This window comes from Phocoena phocoena, chromosome 9 (assembly GCF_963924675.1).
Source record: "Phocoena phocoena chromosome 9, mPhoPho1.1, whole genome shotgun sequence".
Lineage (NCBI taxonomy): Eukaryota > Metazoa > Chordata > Mammalia > Artiodactyla > Phocoenidae > Phocoena > Phocoena phocoena.
In genome coordinates, this window is record NC_089227.1 from 82,705,671 (window position 1) to 82,724,782 (window position 19,112).

Genomic DNA, 19,112 nt, shown 5'->3' on the forward strand with positions numbered 1-19,112 from the left:
TTCTATTGTCATTCACAAGGCAGAGAATCTGGAAAACGCCCTCACTCCTGGTTGATAATGAAAGACTATGCAGATGTGAAAGGGCGGACAGTTAGGAAACACCGAGATGGTGGTGGCCCGAGCGCGACACCCGAGAAGTGGTGGGAGATGAAGCCGGAGCCAGTGACTGAAGTTCTGTACGATACCCCATTTAGGCGTCAGAGCTGAAGGGAAAGGAAGGGATGGGATTATTCAATATATCAATAGTTGGCGACTGATTAATTCAGATTAATTAATTAGTCGGATTAATTCGGCCCTGGCTTCTCGTGGGCATGAAGATAATTAGGATAATTTAAGAAGCCCTATGGAGGCCGAGTCAAGCGCTGCGAACCAGGACGTGGCGGTCGGACAGCCGCGCCCACACGCCCCCCGGAGTAAGGGGCTGTGGCCCGCCAACCCTACAAGCCCAGGGACGAGAATTGGGAGGGAATCCTGTCCACGTAACTCGGCGCGCTCGCGGGGACGTGGCGCTTTCCAGCCAATCCGGACCACGAGACCGTAGGGCCAATGGCTGTCCGGGGAAGCTGTGCGTCCGCGGCGGGCTTGTTGGTGATTGGTCCGGAGGCTGCCGGCGTGGAGGACAGCGGCGGGGCGCGGAACCGCTTCCGGTTGGGCGGTGCTTGCGCGCCAGAGCTGAGCCGGTGGGTGAGTTGCAGCCGCGGCATCCTGGGTAGTGGGCGCAACGGGGAGAGGTAAGTACTACCGTGCACGTCCCTTCGCCGCCGCCTCCTCCTTGTTCACTTTCTTTTTGTCCTCTGGGCCTCGCTCCCGGCGCGGCAGGGCCTCCTTGTCTCAGGGCCCCTGTTTCTGCCAGCTCGGGGTTCCGGGGCCTGAGGCTGCTAGCGACTGCCCGACCCTCGGTGCGCAGCCTGGGTCGGAGGCCGCCGCTCGCCTTCCTTTGCGCTCTGGGAAAGGGCCTGGGTCCCTGCGAACTCCGGCTCCCGGCTTTGCGTCCTGTGGAGTACAGTTTCGTGCCTGGCTTGCCACGTCCTCTGGCCCTGGGCCCCGCCAGTCACCAAGCCCCTCGTCCGAAAAGGTCACTCTTGTTTACCTCCTGAAGGTCGGAGTGCAGTCAGATAGCGGTATTGTTACAGCTCCCTGCCACTTCCCACACTTGGGCCTGCTTGTGTCCGCCAGCTCCGCCCCAGGGCCACATCCCGAGAGGACATCAGCATCTGCCAAGAAGGTCGTGTTCGCTGACTTTGAGGGTGTAGAAACAAGGGGGAAGAAAGCATGAAGACACTATGTGATTTTTTTTTTTAACTCTATAATTTTAAAGAAAAGACGGAATATTTTGAGCTTCTGTGTTTGGCCGCATGCTTCGGTCAGCGAAGGAAAGTAGTTTTAAAAGCTTCATTAAAGGATTGTATCTTTACCTTGTTTTGTTGCTTCTAGCTCCACACCCTAGTTCTGATTTTTGGCATACTGTGTTTATCAATAAACTTAATTCCCTACAGCTGCCCTGATTAAGAGTCGAGTGATTTGCAGTTCCAAAAGCTGCTTTTGCATCAAGGCAAAAAGTTCCCTGGGTCTCCTACTAAAACTTCAGGGCCTTTGATCTGAATTCCTAAGTGTGCAAAGTCCCAGAATAGTGTCTTTGAGAGTTGAATTACATTCACTTCCTGGCATGAACCATAAAGTCTACGTTAATGAGTCAGGAATAAGGTTGCTTCCAATTTGTTTTTGTAGCTTGGAGGTAGAGAACCGCGGAATTTCTGATAAATTATTCTTTGCGATAGAATGGGACTTGACGCAAGACAAATGCATGTTTGACCTCATTCAGTAGATTTAGTTAACCGGGTACCCAACGGTGGTCATCACTGAAGAATTTATGTATTGTACTACAAATGAGGGTCCAGAGGTAACCTGTAAATTGTATTTGTGTGGCGAGAGATCTGAGTTTACCTGGGCCTAATCTGAGATTTACAGGGATTCAGCAGTCTCCAATAGGATTCTTTTGAGAATCACAACTGGGAGAAACATGAGCTAACAAAGATGAATTGAGTATGCCTGAGTGGATAGTAGTACTCAGATACAGCTTTGAAATCAACTCTTAATCGTCACTGTTCATATAATCGTTTGCTTCCATTCATCCAGTGATGTGTCAGAAGATACTTACTGCATTTTATGTACATTTCACCAGTACTGGAGATCAGTACACATTTTAACACACATTTTCTGTGTGTGTGGCACACGCGTGGTGTAGCCAGGGATAGCCATTAGAGATGCTTGCTAGGCCTAGTTGTAGGTCCTAGTTGTAAGGTCCTAGTTCCCTGTCTTTATGAACTCTTAAATACGGATGTTGTTGATGCTGTGATTTATGTATTAGAGTTAAGACAGCTGAAATAACACTTTTCTTGTTGCTGGCTGATGGCCAGATCCGGTAAGGGGAATTGGGGGTTGGGGAGCACTGGCAGCTGGCAGGAACTTTGTTGCTCCCAAGTACAGTCCAACTAATCCAATAAAATGTTTTGGTGTACAGAAAGTGCAAGACACTGTGTTACGGACTATAGAGGGGAATTAATTTATATTAAGCTGAGATCTCTGCCTTCCAAAAATGTACATCTATAGAGGAGCTAAAGAGACAACTTAAGATAGCCTATGATCCTTATTGTGGAATGGTACAAACAAGTCTTATAAAAGTTGAGAGGAATGTGTGCAGATCACTTCCAGCTGGAGTGATCATAGTAGGTAGGTCTTTTCATCTAGGATTTTTAAATTATATTTATTTACATTTGGCACTAAAGCAAGTATTCCCAAGCATTTTATGCATGTTACACATGCACAGCAAATTACAACTAGAAACCAAAACTCTTGTCCCTACATTTTACATGGTATTCCTATAGTAATTAATTATGTATTGAAGTTTCCTCTGCCAAAAGGAAACTTTGATTCTCCCAGAGCTTCTAAGAACTTATTTCTTAAAGGAAATTTTCTTTACTCTGTAGCAAGAAAAATTTTAAGTTTGTACTGGGTTGCTTTGGTTATAGAACTAATGAAACCTGAGTAATAGTTTGTCATTTCAAGGCTTTTCTTCTTCAGCCAAAGTTTGCACTTTTATATACTCAACTATCTTATAAACGTATGCCCTCAGTTACACAAATAATTTAATTAGGATATATTAATGAACTAGAATGAATTAGAATATATTAATGTAAATTTGTTCCATCGATCGCTAGAGAAATGTTGAATAAATGGTTTGTCATGATCATAACTTTTATCAAATCATGAAGGGTGACATTATTAATTTTTTTTTTTTTTCTTTTTGCGGTACGCGGGCCCCTCACTGTTGTGGCCTCTCCCGTTGCGGAGCACAGGCTCCAGACGCGCAGGCTCAGCGGCCATGGCTCACAGGCCCAGCCGCTCTGCGGCATGTGGGACCTTCCCGGACTGGGGCACGAACCCGCGTCCACTGCATCGGCAGGCGGACTCGCAACCACTGCGCTACCAGGGAAGCCCGACATTATTACTTTAATATGATAATCCATTGGTGGTACTTGTACTAAAGTCTGTAAGTGAAGAATGTCAGATAGATAACCAGATACCTTTAATTCCCAGACTTTATAACCTGAGCCTTAGTATAGTTAAATTGCTGTCAGGCTCTTGCCCTCAATCCCCGATTGAAGTAGACACTTAAGCATTGAGATTCTGCTTTTGCTGCACTATAAAGAATGCCTTTTTTTCTCCCCCCACTAAATATCCAACTCACAGAACTGGAATTTTACCACCACACCCATTTCTCCCACTATTAACATTGAGCAGTGGGTCTTTGGTCAACCAGAATAACTGTGGGGTCACCCGCTGTTAATGTTCTTGAGAAGTGGAATTTAATCTAGACATCTGAATTCCCCTGAAAAAACTTACTTTTAAGTGTTCTGTGACCAGTGGGTTTTTATAAAAAATGATTGGGAAGGAGGGGAGAAATGGCGTGAATTTAGAGCTGTCAAGCAAAGTTTTGAATGGATAAAACTAATTCTGAAGGCTTATTGTTTTTGAAAGAAACTCAAGTCTATGCTGTTACCTTTTTTTCCTTATAAATTAACTGGAACAATTCATGAAAATAACTTTGCAGGAGACCATTATTGGTGATGTCCTGCAAAAGTATGATAGTAACATGATACCTTTTCTGTTCTAGCCCTTTATTTGTGTCTCTAACATGGTGTGATGCAGTAGAGGTATAATACAAGCCACGTATGTAACTTTAGATTTACAGGTGAACATTTTAAACATGTGAAATTAATTTTAATAATTTAATCCAGTACGTACAAAAATACCATTCTTTTGACATAAAGTGTAACCCACCACTTGTTAATTTACACTAGCCACATTTCAACTGCTTGTAGCCACATGTAGCTAGTAGCTCTTGTCCTGGACAGTGCAGGTCTACTTTTCTGTTTGTTTAAGAAAAAATATTAAATATTACCCTTGGTGAGGGAGGGACAGAATTTGAGGAAGAGAAACTTATAGGTCTTTTGAGAAATGGGAGATGAGGAGATGCATTTTTCACAGCCATTGATTTACCTTTAGATCACATGGTAAGTTCACAGGCCTTCCTCAGAAAAGAAAAAAAAGCTCAAATAACCTAACCCTACCACCTGAAAGCATTAGAAAAAGAAGAACAAACAAAACCTAAAGTCAGCAGAAAGAGGAAATAATAAAGATCAGAGAGGAAATAGAGATTTAAAAAACAATAGAAAAAGTCAACAAAACCTAGAGCTGGTTCTTGGAAAGGGTAAACCAAATTGACAAACCTGTGGCCAGACTCACCTAGACCATATGGTAAAAACTCATACAACCAAGTCCTTCATTTATGTATTATATTATGTTTTCCTAATGTTCTGTTATCCACTGATGAATAGCTGTCCTGATGGAGAAAGAGAAGGGTTTTAGCTTTCTATTATTTGGTTTGATTTGGTTGAAAAGAGAAAGTTGCTTCAGAAATAACTGCACTAATATAGTTCTTCAGATGCCTTGTGTAAGAAGTTGTTTTATACTCCTTCTCACATTGTCCCACATTGTATATCCTTCGTCTTGAGAGATATCCTTTGTTTCTATTTGGACATTTTTATGTGTATATGGATTTAGATAAATTTAGTAGTCTCTTTTTTTAGTGTCTGTATTCATAAAACAAGGGGCCTTTTGTTAGTTTCTAATAGCCAGGAGTTGATATATTATATGTGGGCACAAAGTGCATAGTTTTTAAAACTTACTAAAGTGCAGATTTTTCATTGCCCACTGCAGAGAGATAAAGGTAGGACCATTGCTTTGTCCAGCAGGTGGTCCTTGATGACCTTTTTAGGCAGTTTCATCAGTTGTGATAGAAACCCAGATTTCAGGGTGACAGTAGGTGGTGAGGAAGCGGAGACAGCAGTTTCTAGAGACCGTATGGGTGAAGGAAAGGGAAGAGCATGCTTGAAGGAATAACGGGGGTCTGAGAAAGACTGATTTTGGATTATGAAGACCTGAGAAGTATTGATTGACAGAATGGAGGAACCTGTAGAGGGGCAGGATTGAAAGTTTAATTGAGAAGGGAAAGGATAGAGAGATGGAGAAATGATAAAGCTGAATCACTTGGCTTATATTCTGAAATTCTTCTTTTATCACTGTATCAAGATGTTACACCTCAATCTTAAATGTAGTTTTCCCTCTAGAATCACAGTGAGTCAATCTGTTACATTTCTTTATGTTACACAGTATCAAAACTTTACACAGTATCCTTCCCAGGCCCTGATAGTGTTAGTGGGCTTAAGCATTAATTCATATTAAAACATTTGGGGTTTGCAGAAGTTGTCAGGGTATTATGCAAGAGTTGTTAGAGTATTATTCTCGGGATGTAATTAGTCATTTATAAAATTTTCCTAAATGGGAAGCCCCCTTGTTAATAGACATAAGGAAAATCCTCTGTTGCAGTGACTCTTGATTTTACTTGATTCTGTAAGCCTCTAACATTATAGATATTATTTGGATATATCACAAAACAACAACATAAAACTCATTCCTTATCTCTGTAAAGGATTTTATTTGTCTGAAGAATTATTTGTAATTTGAAATGGAAGTTTCATTTTGTCCTAAAATAAAGGCATACTGTGATGTTTGAGAGAGCCACTGAATCTAATTTTCTCTTTACGGTTCCACTGATCTGGTTGATTGGATTCAGTTATTGAAGAGTGGGCTGGAGGGTTATTCTCCTAGGGCAGTGTTATTTTACTTTATAAAATAGGGTTTGTGTCTTAAGAATAAATATGTGTTTTTCCTTCAGTCTCCTTTTCCAATCTGGAGAAATGGCTTGAAAATGTTTGCTTTGCTACCTAAAAATGCAAAGAATTTTTATGCTCTTGTTTAGAAAGTAATACACATAAAAAGATAATACACGACTGTGTGCTCATTTACAAAAAATAAGACAACACAGCAGTACAGTAGTGAAGTTCACTCCCCACGAACCTTACCTCCCCACCCCATCTCTTCTCCCTTCAGCGTAGGGCTTATTGCTGTTTACAGATAGATGTTTATCCTTCCACACCATTTTCGTGCATATGTTATATTTTATACAAATATAAACAAGCTGGGGAGGTTGTTGGATTTTGCTTTTTATATAAATGAGATCTTGACATTGTTTTACAACATGCTTTCTTATTGTTGTTGTTTTTGTTCACTGAACATATCTTGGTGCCTTGTCAGTTTCAGTGTGAATAGGTCCGCTTCATTCTTCTTAAACTGTGTTGTGTTCCACAATATAGATTTAATATGTATTTACCACTTCTTTGGTTTAGTTCATTTTCCTTTTTTTAAAATCATTATAAACTGTTATCATTGAACATCTGAATTGAAGTGTCCTTGTATACAAATTTGGGTATTTTGATGGGATAGCACGAAACAGAACATGGATAAACTTTCAGAAGCATAGCCAAGTCCTAACTAACATTGGTGAACAGCTTAAGAATAGTACCACCTTCTTCCCCTTTCTCTGTGGGTCTTAGGGCAGTGCTGCCACATTGTTTCCTCTGATGGGTTTTCATGAGTCTTGACAACTGTCCAGCAAAATTACCGTTTTTGTGTGTTTTTGAAATGGGCTCTTGGGGAAGTGACTGCCTCCCATTATCTCCTTAGCTAACATTTCTGTTTGTCTTTTTGGTGTTGTCCTAGTTACTCTAGAACACTTTCTACTCTCTATTGATATATCCTTCTCTGCCATTTCTGGACCTCCCCACTTAGCTGCTTTCCTATTGAACACAAATAGTGCCCTCGTATGCCCTTTTACAGCCTGAAAGTTACACAAGGCCTCAGGTTGTGCCTTTGTATAATCGGCTAAATTGTGTTAGCATTAAACATATTCCTCTATTTGCTTTCCTTCCACTTTTAAGGAATTTTTATATAACGTAACGTGCTCACCATTAGCTGCGCTAAGCATTTTTTAGTTTATTAAATCCAAAATGCTTTGTAAATCCAAGCAAATACAATGTAACTTCTTTTAGTTACTATTTGGGGGTTACAAGGAGATGGATACATTAAAATATGGCTAATTTATTGGCGTATTTGATTTCTTTATCCCTTGACACAATTCACTTTCTTCCTTCTAATTCCCAAAACTCTGAGGCAGGATCAGATACATGCAGTTTCTTCGTATTAAGTGTACTCTCAAGTCACATTTCTTAAGATATTATTATGGCCATTTGAGAATTTGGTTAGAATACTGGTTCTCAACCCGGCTGCCTTTTAAAAATATTTATGGTTAAGGGTGGGGTTCAGTGGTCATTTATAAAAACTCCCCAGGTGATTTTAGGGTACAGTCTAGGTTGAGATCACTGAGTTACAAGCAATGCTGAAAGAATTTTTATAATTAAAAAAAAATTTATATATAAAATATGAGCCTTAGATTAGATAGTTCCACTGGTGACATCCTGGGGAAGGTGAAGCCTGTGGCTAGTTTAATCTGCAGATTAGGACAAGATAATGCATTTAACTTTCATGTGATGCTGTGTCCCTCTGTACTGTAGCCTTGTATTAGTTTCCTAGGGCTGCTGTAACAAATTACCATAAACTACATTGCTTAAAAGGACAGAAGTTTATTCTCTTACAGTTCTAGAGGCTAGAAATTAGAAATCAGAGTGTTAGTAGGGGCATGCTCTCTGAAGGCCCTAAGGGAGGATCCTTCCTTGCCTCTTCCTAGCTTCTGGTGGTTGCCAGCAATCATTGACATTCCTTGGCTCTTTCATAATGTGGCATTCTCTTCTCTGTGTCTGTATCCAAATTTCCCTCCTTTTATAAAGACACCAGCCATTGTATTAGAGCCCATCCTACTTGATTACATCTGCAAAGATCCTATTTCCGAATAAGGTCACATGCACAGGCACCAGGGATTAGGACTTCAGCATATCTTTCGGGGGGACACAGTTCAACCTACAACAGGCCTCATGCCCAGTAACCACCTACCCATCCAGTAAGGGAGTCACTGGTCATAAGAGGAAACGAGTAAGTGATAATAGGAAATTATAAAAGTTTATACTCACCACAAGGGGAGAAGCCTTCAGAATCTGTGTTCTACTGATAAAGGATTAGTTAAAATATGAAAGCCTGGGAAACTCTTTCCCCTTGATTTTATTTTTTATTTTATTTTATTTTATTTTTTGGCCATACTGCACGGCATGCAGGAACTTAGTTACCCACCAGGGATCGAACCCATGCCCCCTGCAAGTGGCAGCATGGAGTCTTAACCACTGGACCGCCAGGGAAGTCCCCGCTTGATTTGTTTTTTTGTGTTATTTATTTATTAATTTATATTTGGCGGTGTTGCGTCTTCGTTACTGTGCACGGGTTTTCTCTAGTTGTGGTGAGCGGGGACTACTCTTCGTTGTGGTGTGCGGGCTTCTCACTGCGGTGGCTTCTCTTGTTGGGGGCTCTAGGAGCACGAGCTTCAGTAGTTGTGGCACGAGGGCTCAGTAGTTGTGGCACATGGGCTTAGTTGCTCCATGGCATGCGGGATCTTCCCGGAGCAGGGCTCGAACCCGTGTCCCCTGCATTGACAGGCAGATTCTTAACCACTGTGCCACCAGGGAATTCTCCCCTGCCCCACCCCCGCGCCTTGATTTTTAATTTTACAGTTTTCTCTAAAACCTTAACCTCTCTGGACAGTACTATAGGTTATCTGTTAAGAGTTCTAAACAGTTTCTATCCTGCACCTTCTCTGCAATTTTTTGTCACTGTTTTCGATAGTGTTCCAGCCTTGTGCTTGTTCATCAGAATCTCCTGTGACTGCAGAGATTCTGAACGTACAGTGTAGAGCTGGGGAATCTGTACTTTGAGCAGTATTCCAGGTGGTCCTTATACCTGGGTAGGTTTGGGAAACACAAGTATACAGAATGATAAGGCAGTTATCCATCACTGTACCATCTCAGTGGTTTGATCTTTGAAGGTGATCATTGGTTCTTATCTGACAACCATTAGAATCACCTGGGAACCATTTAAAACTACAAATGCTTGGGTTCAGCCTCAGAGATTCTAATTCAGTAGGGGAAACTTTTTTTTTTTAATAAAGCTTCCTGGGTGATCCTAATAACCAGCCAGGTTTGAAGACCAGACCACAGATATAGTACAAAGGTAAAGTATTTGGAGTCAGTAGGTCTAGATTTAAATCTTGGTCCTTTCACTTTTAAATCTTAGGAACTTGGGCAAAAGGATTAAAGTTCTACTTTGGTGTTTTTGAAGTGAGACCACTTACAAGGTGGATGTTCCTAGTAATTCCTTGTTCCTGTAATTCCTTGTCAGCCTACAATCAGATGAAGAAAACTGGTGAATATTTCTCAGAGTAAAACTGGAAAGTCTGATATTCTACCATACTTTTTTTTATGGATTAAGTAATAATATTTGGGATAATATCAAATTAATATTGTAACTGGATGTGAGCTTTTAATTTCTTGTTTCATTATTAAGCATACTGCTTCCTGAATGAACTACCTTTCTTTTTTCTTTAAGATCTGATTATCATGGACCTGCGACAGTTTCTTACATGCCTGTCCCTGTGCACAGCCTTTGCCTTGAGCAAGCCCACGGAAAAGAAGGACCGTGTACACCATGAGCCTCAGCTCAGTGATAAAGTTCACAATGATGCTCAGAGTTTTGATTATGACCATGATGCCTTCTTGGGTGCTGAAGAAGCAAAAACCTTTGATCAGCTGACACCAGAAGAGAGCAAGGAAAGACTTGGGTAAGGTGTCAGCTCTCAGGGAGCTAGTTAGAATAATGACATTTCTTTATAAATCAACTCATTCTTTTTTTCTCTTTTGGCTCAGTCACTCAGTAAAGCTGTATTGAACTACATCTTCTGAAAACTAACCACAGAATTGCTACCACTAAAATTTAACTAAGCGCTTTCCTGCATTTCTCCATTGAATAATAGTTTTTACCTCGTTCTACAAAGCAAAGTCATTTATGCATAAAATTGCCAAATACTATAGGACTCAGCTTAAACTGCATCATCTTGACCCCAAAGGAACATTACATGGGGGTTTTCTCAAATCTGTTGCTTTTAATTTTTAAAAACTATCTGTGACCTATTTATTACTGACCATGCCAAGTCTTTGCGTGGATAATAAACTGCAAATTAGACTCCTGGACTGACTAATTTCTGTAGAGTTTATGGTTTCCAAGGATGTCCTTCACCCTCTTTGGTTTCATTGTCAGATATTTGCTTAATCAAAAACAAAACCAAACCAACCTTGCTTTTTTTTTTTTTTTTTTTTTTAATGTGGACCATTTTTAAAGTCTTTATTGAATTTGTTAAAGTAGTGCTTCTGGTTTATGTTTTGGTATTTTGGCCGTGAGGCACATGGGATCTTAGCTCCCTGACCAGGGATCGAACCCGCACCCCCTGCATTGGAAGGCGATGTCTTAACCACTGGACCGCCAGGGAAGTCCCTCAACCTTGCCTTTTAGAAGGTTGTAATAAGCAGTGGTCTTAATGTCAGAGTATGTGTTGCTATTTCAGTAACAGCTGGGCCATAGTCAGGTTCTGTGGCTCTCTCAGCAGGCATCTTTTTATTTAAAGAGTTGATTTGGTAGAATTCCAGTTGATTATTTCTGAGGATCTGAGAATGTCTTTTTTAGCTCTTTCAAAGCCTTGCTTTTTAAGGAAATGCAGGTTAATTCAGTGAACATTTTCTCCTCAATGAAAGGCTACCATTGGTGTAACTTTCTGAACTATATTCAAGAGATTTGTCTGAAAAGTTATACCACATAGGAATTTCCAAAACTATTTTGCCCATGGATAGTGCTGTGATTAGAAGATGTTATAGGATTTGCTTTGGGTGGTTCTTCAAAATAAATTTATTCTTTCAACGGGTTTTCTGCTAACTGAAGGATATAATATTTTATTCTTAAACACTCACAGAAACAATAAAAAGATTTTGCTGTGTAGAATGAGAAACTCCTAAAACATTTGAAAGTAGATAGAGAAAACAGAAACTTATCAAAGAGTTAGTCTTCTGTTAGGTTGTTTTTCTAACTTTGAGGGACCATGCTCACTTTTAATTTTAATCTTATAACTGTGCTAACATTCCAGGCTGAAAATAGGGATGCATGAGGGCGTTCTCAGTCTTCGTGTCTTGCATAACGTGCATGTCCAGCCTACATTTTGGTCTGCACATGTCTCTGCAGAATTACTGTTAAATAATGAAGGGCCCTTAGGTTTGGTGTTCTGGCTCTGTGTAGGTACTGGAATAGCTCTGCTAACAGTCTTCAGTAGAGAGAAAATGTTTCTTTTTGTCATCAGTAAATATCAAAAGTTCAACACATGAGCGACTCCATATTTGATTAGAATAAGATGGTTAAAATCATGTTTTTCATGGAATGTATGAATGAACCAAGTACTATTTTCTTCTCCCAAAATGGAGATAATGGCAAATATTTCCAGTTTATAAGGTGATGTACTGTTGCAAGCAAGAATTCCAGGTGAACTTTTTTTTTTCTTTTAACTTTGGAATTTCTAAACATTATTTGGTACGTGACTATACATCAGAGGTTGGGAACAACAGATTCCCCCTTTTCCATCTATCTAGGAGGCCAGTAACTATTAGGAGATAAGATCATTGTCTATACGTCTAGTTGCAAAAATTCACAACTATTTTTAAATCCTTAGTTATAATACCTAAAAGACTTCAGGAAGCACTTAAAAACAATTTTAATATCCAGTTTTTAGTTCCTTTTCTTATGAAGAATGTTGACAAGTAGAAGATTTTTTCTTGTGTATGTATTCTCAACCCCACCCCCAAGAAGTCTAAATATACTTAATTTTCATTTATGTGTCCTTCAAATGATTATTTATTTTGAGGTGGTGGTCCTTAATAAAATTTTCACCCTTGATATATTTGCTGTAGAAATGAACTAGAGCAGTTCATCATCCTTTTTTGGGTCACAGGCCCAGTCCCTTTGGCAGTCTAGTGAAAGCTAAGGGAAAGTGCCTACATATGAATATATATAAAATTTTGCATGCTGAAAATTTCTGGAATATTTTGAACCCTCCTTGAGCCCATTTATTGACCCAGGTTCTTAAAAAGTCAAAGGATTTGTTTGATGCCTTTTGAAATGTAGAGGCATATGTTACCTCTTAGAAATAATATAAGATCCACTAGGTACATTGTGTCTGTCCTGGAGTGAGGGCTGATTTAGTGGCATCATGGATCTGTAGGGTTCTCCAGTATCATAGAAATATAACACCATTAGCTTCATAAATTTACACAGGCTTTCAAAGATCCGAGTTTAGAGCTTCATGCCTAAAATAGGACATGCCCACTTCCAATGTACTTTCACAGCTGCCTGCAGGCTGGATAGCTAGCAAGATAGGGATGGCTTTTTTATTTTTAAATGGTTTTGTGGTTATTTTTGTTGTTGTTTTTAAAATATGTGACAGACCATATGTGGCCCACAAAGTGAAAATTTCTTCTTATCTGTCCTTTTTCAGAAAAAGTTTGCTAACCTCTGAATTAAACCATTTGGGATATTTCTGTTGGGATGAATAGAATGGCATTTAGCCAACTTCATTAGGAAAAGCCCATCTTAAATAGTCAGATGCCTTTTTTATCTGAGTGTTCCTTTTCTTTAGGCTGTTTATAATAGTTTAAAATTTTCTTTCAGGAATAAGTACCTTGCCCTTTTTCTCTTAATGGTACAGTGGCAATCTTGGTAGCCAATACCTTACGGACACAAACTGGATCCCATTATAGATAATGCAGAAGTTTGGGGGTGGTTAAAACTTAATTTATTAATATTCTTAAGATTCTACAGGTTCAAGTTGCAAAAAATTTTTGGCCCGTGTCCATGTAGATAGAGGAGGATATTTGAGGTGACTTCTTACTGCTTTACCTTTTAACATTTTAGAGCAAAAGCTGTAAGATTCTCTGAAGGAAAATGCTTGTTAATTACAAGATTTAAGTAATAGACAATCATGGCTAACAGCATGTCAATATCAAGATGAATTTGTGTTGCTTGTATTCTGTGATTCTAATCACTTTACAGTGTTGTATTCATGAGATGAATACAAACTGGGGAAAAACATTATTTGCTACCAAACAACAGTCTTCAGTCCTACAAGTAACAGAGCATAGGAGTATGCCAAGATATCAATTCCATTAGAAGTTGTTGGGGTTTTTTGTTTGTTTTGTTTTTTTGGCCGCACAGTGCGGCATGCCGGATCTTAGTTCCCCACCGGGGATCGAACCTGTGCCCACTGCAGTGGAAGCACGGTGTCTTAACCACTGGACCGCCAGGGATTGGAAGTTTTGATTTAAAGTTCTTGTGACTTTACATAGGCTGTCTTAGCTTCTATAAGTAAGTGACTGCATCTTTACACAGAAGTTTTCATATCATGCACATATTTTGAAATCCTTAAATAAATCATTTAAAAAATGTCTGTCATTAACATAACAGATCTAGAAGAAAGAAACTCATGGAGGGCAAAGTATATTGATTCTTTAGCTTTGTAGTTTTGCTTTATCATCTGCACCCTAACCCTCTCAGCTTATTAACATTCTCATGATCAGGGATATACACTCTTACCACATTACTTCTTCAGAGCTCTCTGGTTTTGTGGTTATATGTAAAAATCCAGTTCAACATAGTGTATAATAAACTGCTAGCCATTTTTAAAAATAAGCATGCTTCTGTCTCTGTGTACCTGTTTTGGTGTTTTAAAAAAAGTAATCTTGACTTTAGGTATAAGTGATCCTGGAACTATATTTGATATCTTTGTATTTTTAACAGAAGTGTTTTGGTGTTTTTTTTTTTTTTTGAAAACACAGCTGAATTATTTTAAAGTCTGGTTTAAATTTTTGAATTTTTAGAAAACCAAGTCAGTGGTTGTGATTGTTTACCCAGAAATTGAGATTCTTGTAAAAGCAATAAAGAAAAATACAAAGATTTGTGTGTTGTTTGATGCTAAGAGTGGAAAACCCAGATAGGAATGGATATTCACTCCTGAATTCTGACCATCGGCTGAAACCTACCTCTAAAGGGATAGTCCGGATTCACTTTTGGATCCAAGTACACCAGCCATGGACTGTGCTTGCCTTGTCTGGATGGCTCATTTCAGACCAGCAACGGGCACTTAAGAGAAAAATTTTCAATGGCCTGTCTGGCAGTTTTGTTTTGGAAACAATTTTTATTTCCATGCTTTAGCTCTGGGCAACACCTGTGCCCACAGCACACACCTGGCTAAGTCCAGAGCCTAGTGTCCTTTTAACCTCTTGCTGGATTTCTCTGCATTTTCTACAGAAAGATTGTAAGTAAAATAGATGGCGACAAGGACGGGTTTGTCACTGTGGATGAGCTCAAAGACTGGATTAAATTTGCACAAAAGCGCTGGATTTACGAGGATGTAGAGCGACAGTGGAAGGGGCATGACCTCAATGAGGACGGCCTCGTTTCCTGGGAAGAGTATAAAAATGCCACCTACGGCTACGTTTTAGGTAGGTCCCTACTATCTGGGGGAAAAAGCTTTGTGGAGCCGGCACCTTGAAATGTAACTGTTTTGTCTTGTAGAATGATTGTAGATAAAATAGACGCGGATAAAGATGGGTTTGTGACGGAGGGGGAGCTGAAATCCTGGATTAAGCACGCCCAGAAGAAATACATATATGACAATGTTGAAAACCAATGGCAGGAGTTTGATTTGAATCAAGACGGCTTAATCTCCTGGGATGAGTACAGAAACGTGACTTATGGCACTTACCTGGGTAAGGGGCAAGATGTCAGCCTGGCAGAGACCATGGTCTTGAGTCAAAGAAACAAATGGGTCACACAGTGAAGGAAAGGAAGAAATTATGCGTATCTGAGATAGTTTGATGCTGAGCTGATTCTCCTTCCCTTTATTAATTTTGAAGTTGTATATTATGTATTTTTTTTAATTTGTTTTATTTTGGTTTTCTAAGGTCTGACATCTTTTAACATCATTAGCATTTCAGATATATTTCCCCATTTTTTCTTGCTGTCATCCCGCAGAGAGACCATTTTTGTAGTAGATCTTGTTTAAAAGGCTGCATTGTTCCAACAATGCAAAGCAAGAGGCTTTGAGATGTCTCAAAGCCTGACATGGTCACATTAAAGTGTTGGACCTGAAATTCAAACCAAATTAGATTTCTTTGTAACTGGTGAGAATAGAAGGAAAATTACTGTTTTTCCTTAATAAAATAAAGATCAAATATAATAGCCTTCCTTGATGAAATTTAACTATTTCAGTATGTCTGCTTACTGAAGTTTAGAAATGAATTATTTCCCATTTGTTTTCTCTGGCACATGAGTTTATCAGCCTGCTTTGCAAATGCTTCAAGGCAAGTAAATGTGACTTTGATTGCTTTCTGTTGATTTGGTAGCTTGTATGCTTGGGCCACCTGTTAGTCATTTTCTTTTACTTATTACACTTGCCTGCTGTTGAATGCTCGGTGGTGATCTTACTGAGTTGATGACTTAGGGTGTTTTTGTTAGTGAGATTCCTCTATTGCACATGGTTACAGTTTGAGGCAAGAATGTATAAATGTTACTTCTTGCATTTTTATTCTGGAAATTAAGTAAATTTCTGGGTTAAAGCAGGCATTCTCCATCACCAACTAACAAGCAGTGAGTGTATGATGGTCTGTTTCCCCCCGCTGGATAGCCAGCTGTCCGTGTTAATTACAGGACTGCATGCATTTCTGTTGAACAGATTTTTATTTCTGTATCAGGCTTGTTCTCATTCCTAAGACTAGAGTGGCAGTCTCTCTCTATGCTTGACACTTACCCAAGAACCAAACATATCCTTCACCCAATTAAAAACACGTGTATTAAAAAGTCAGCGCAGATAGAGAGGTATCCATGCTTCTTGCTCTCTGGCTGAGACCCAACACCCTCTGATTTATTTGGAATTAATTATAAATGTAAAGCAGTGGGTAGGCTATTGGTGATCTCAATAGAATGGTGTGTTAATAAATCTCAGCTCAGACCTAGTCACTCACTTGCTGTCCAGAATGAATCTTAAACTCTTTGTATGATTATGTGTTGAGAGCTTTGTGGCCTCACAGGGCAAATGATTCAATGTAATGGGTATTTCTACTGACTGAGACTGCATAAGCTGAAGCTCTGGCTGGAGAAACAATGTCTTTATAAGGCATCTTTCCCTGGAGGCCTGTGGCTGGACAGTACTTGGGGTAATGAGGTGCCTTACAAAAGTGCTGAGGAGTTTTTGTGAAAGCGTGTTCTTGGTTCAGCTGAGTTCAGGTATAAATCACTTTAGCTTTTAGTCTGCTTTCCACAAAAGGAGCGTTAACCCTGTCTCTGCCACAAGTAAAATGTGAGGTACTGCGATCCACCCTGCCTCCACCAGAACTAGACCAAGAGCCTACCCAGGCCAGATAGCCCAGTAAACTGGTGCTTAAGACAAGACAATGGCACTCTGAGCAGTGATGATAGGCACGTGAGTTTAGTCATTAAAAATAAAGTTCAAAAAAATAAAAATAAAGTTTTAAAGCTTCCTTTTTCATCCTTATATATGTGCATGTTATCGGGCTACTTGATTCCAGTCACCATGGTTTAACTAAGGCGGAGAGCAGGGCTCTTAGCTAAGAATCTACTCTTAATATATAAGTTGTCTTCTGTTATCTTTCTTATTTATGTTACATAGTTTGTACTGAAGCTTTATTTGTTTAGAAGAAATGACTCAGTATCTGAGAAAGATCATACTTTCCTTAAATTCTTTGTCTCTAACCTGTTACGGCTTTGAGTATACACGTATAGGGTCCGCAAAGCCTCATGATCCAGTCAGCTATCTCACTGAATTTTGACACTCAACAAAGAATGAAGCTTCAAATTGCTCACCTCTCAAAATAGAGCAGTAGTTTATTGTTGTTGTTTTTAACTGTGCTTGAAGTATGGAAAGATTGAACTACAGTATCGAAAGTCAGCAGTGTAATGTTATTAAGGGACCCTGTGGGTCATTTTTATAAAACTAGTGCTGTATCTTTTTTAAAATTTGACCAATATGTTGTAGGAACAATCATTTCTTACCTTTAATATGGTGTCTTTTCCTTTCAAAATATCTTCACATGTTACCTTATTAGGTCCATACAGCAACTCAGATTGAAAAGGGTTTTTTTTCCTTTTCTGCCATTAACTCCACATTTTTTCAACTTAAAGAAACAAAATTTCATTTTTCTAGATTCTTATGGAGACTAAATAACTACTGCTTGTGCAGTTCAACATCCTAACAGCGGGATAAATCCAAATTTCATTTGGTTGTAATCTAATATTTATCTTTTGTAACAGCTTTATTGAAGTATAACTGACATACGATACACTGCATGGATTTAAAATGCACAGTTGGTGAGTTTTGACAGATGTATGTGTCGGTGAGCTCATCACTGCAATCGAAATAAATGAACATTTCCATCACCCCAGTTTCCTTGTGTCCCTTTATAATCCTCAAGGCAACCACTGATCTGTTTTCTGTAACTCGAATTTATTTGCATTTTCTAGAAGTTTACAGAAATTGGGGAGGGGGGGTAGTGAACAGTATTTGTATCTCATGGTATATTTCTGAGTTGGCTTAAGAAACTAAAGTGTGACCATTCAAAGTGGTGTTGTTCTGGTACTTGAATCCAGATGGCCTATAATGGGATAGAAGGCCTTTGATGTCTGGCTTCTTTTGTGGGGGGGCAGGGGAGTGCTGCATTGTGCGGCTTGTGGGATTTTAGTTCTGCCGACCAGGGACTGAACCCAGGCCCCCAGCAGTGAGAGCTCAGAGTCCTAACCTCTGGACTGCCGGGGAATTCCTGATATCTGGCTTTTTAATGAGAACCTAATGTTTAATCGACATAGCAATGGCTAACATTTATTAAAAGCCAGCTCTGTGCCAGGCACTGCTCTAGCACTTAACTTTATTTATTTGCTTAGTTAGCCTCACAACAACCCTATGAGGCCAGCACTGTTATTATCTCCATTTTACAGATGAGTAAATTGAAGTACAGTTAAGTTACTTGCCCAAGGTCACATGGCTAAGAAGTGGTAGAGTTAGGATTCAAACTAAGTATGACTTTAGAACCACCGCTGCCCCTTGGATATATCTAGAAAACTCAAGCTCTTTGGTTGCCCCAAGAGCAGTGACAGTGAAGCATTACATAACGGATTACACAGTCCAGGAGCCAGGGTTCCATGTTGAATGGCAAGCATTTGCATTCAACTCAGACCTGATTTTGAGGTCTTTGATTACCAAAACTGAATGTCTTTATACTGCTGCAATTTTACCTGAGTAATCAAGAATTAATTCTTCAGTGCTTGGTTTATCTTTCTTGGAAATTGATTCCCCATACATTTTCATGTTTTCTGGAAGTCTTTTAAGATTTGACCTAAATTTTTCTTTTCTAGATGATCCAGACCCTGATGATGGATTTAACTATAAACAGATGATGGTTAGAGATGAGCGGAGGTTTAAAATGGCAGACAAGGATGGAGACCTCATTGCCACAAAGGAGGAATTCACAGCTTTCCTGCACCCTGAGGAGTATGACTACATGAAGGATATAGTAGTACAGGTGGGTGGGGTGGGAGCAAGGATTCTC

The 19,112-nt window shown here is 39.5% G+C and overlaps 1 protein-coding gene across 4 annotated transcripts in view; it reads left to right on the forward strand.

The window, feature by feature from the left end:
* The first annotated feature begins 647 nt into the window (after positions 1–647).
* The window catches only part of CALU (calumenin), a 28,388-nt gene continuing 9,923 nt past the window's right edge, over positions 648–19,112 (forward strand). Inside the window, exons 1-4 of one of the 4 annotated variants that reach the window (XM_065884497.1) lie at positions 648–731; positions 10,009–10,240; positions 14,800–14,993; positions 18,919–19,085. In XM_065884497.1, coding sequence (XP_065740569.1) covers positions 10,020–10,240; positions 14,800–14,993; positions 18,919–19,085 — 582 coding nt within the window. In that variant the 5' untranslated portion in view covers positions 648–731; positions 10,009–10,019. Of the gene's footprint in view, positions 732–9,812; positions 9,826–10,008; positions 10,241–14,799; positions 14,994–15,066; positions 15,261–18,918; positions 19,086–19,112 lie in introns of those variants that run through there. The other 3 variants (XM_065884498.1, XM_065884495.1, XM_065884496.1) reach the window with 3 other exon arrangements.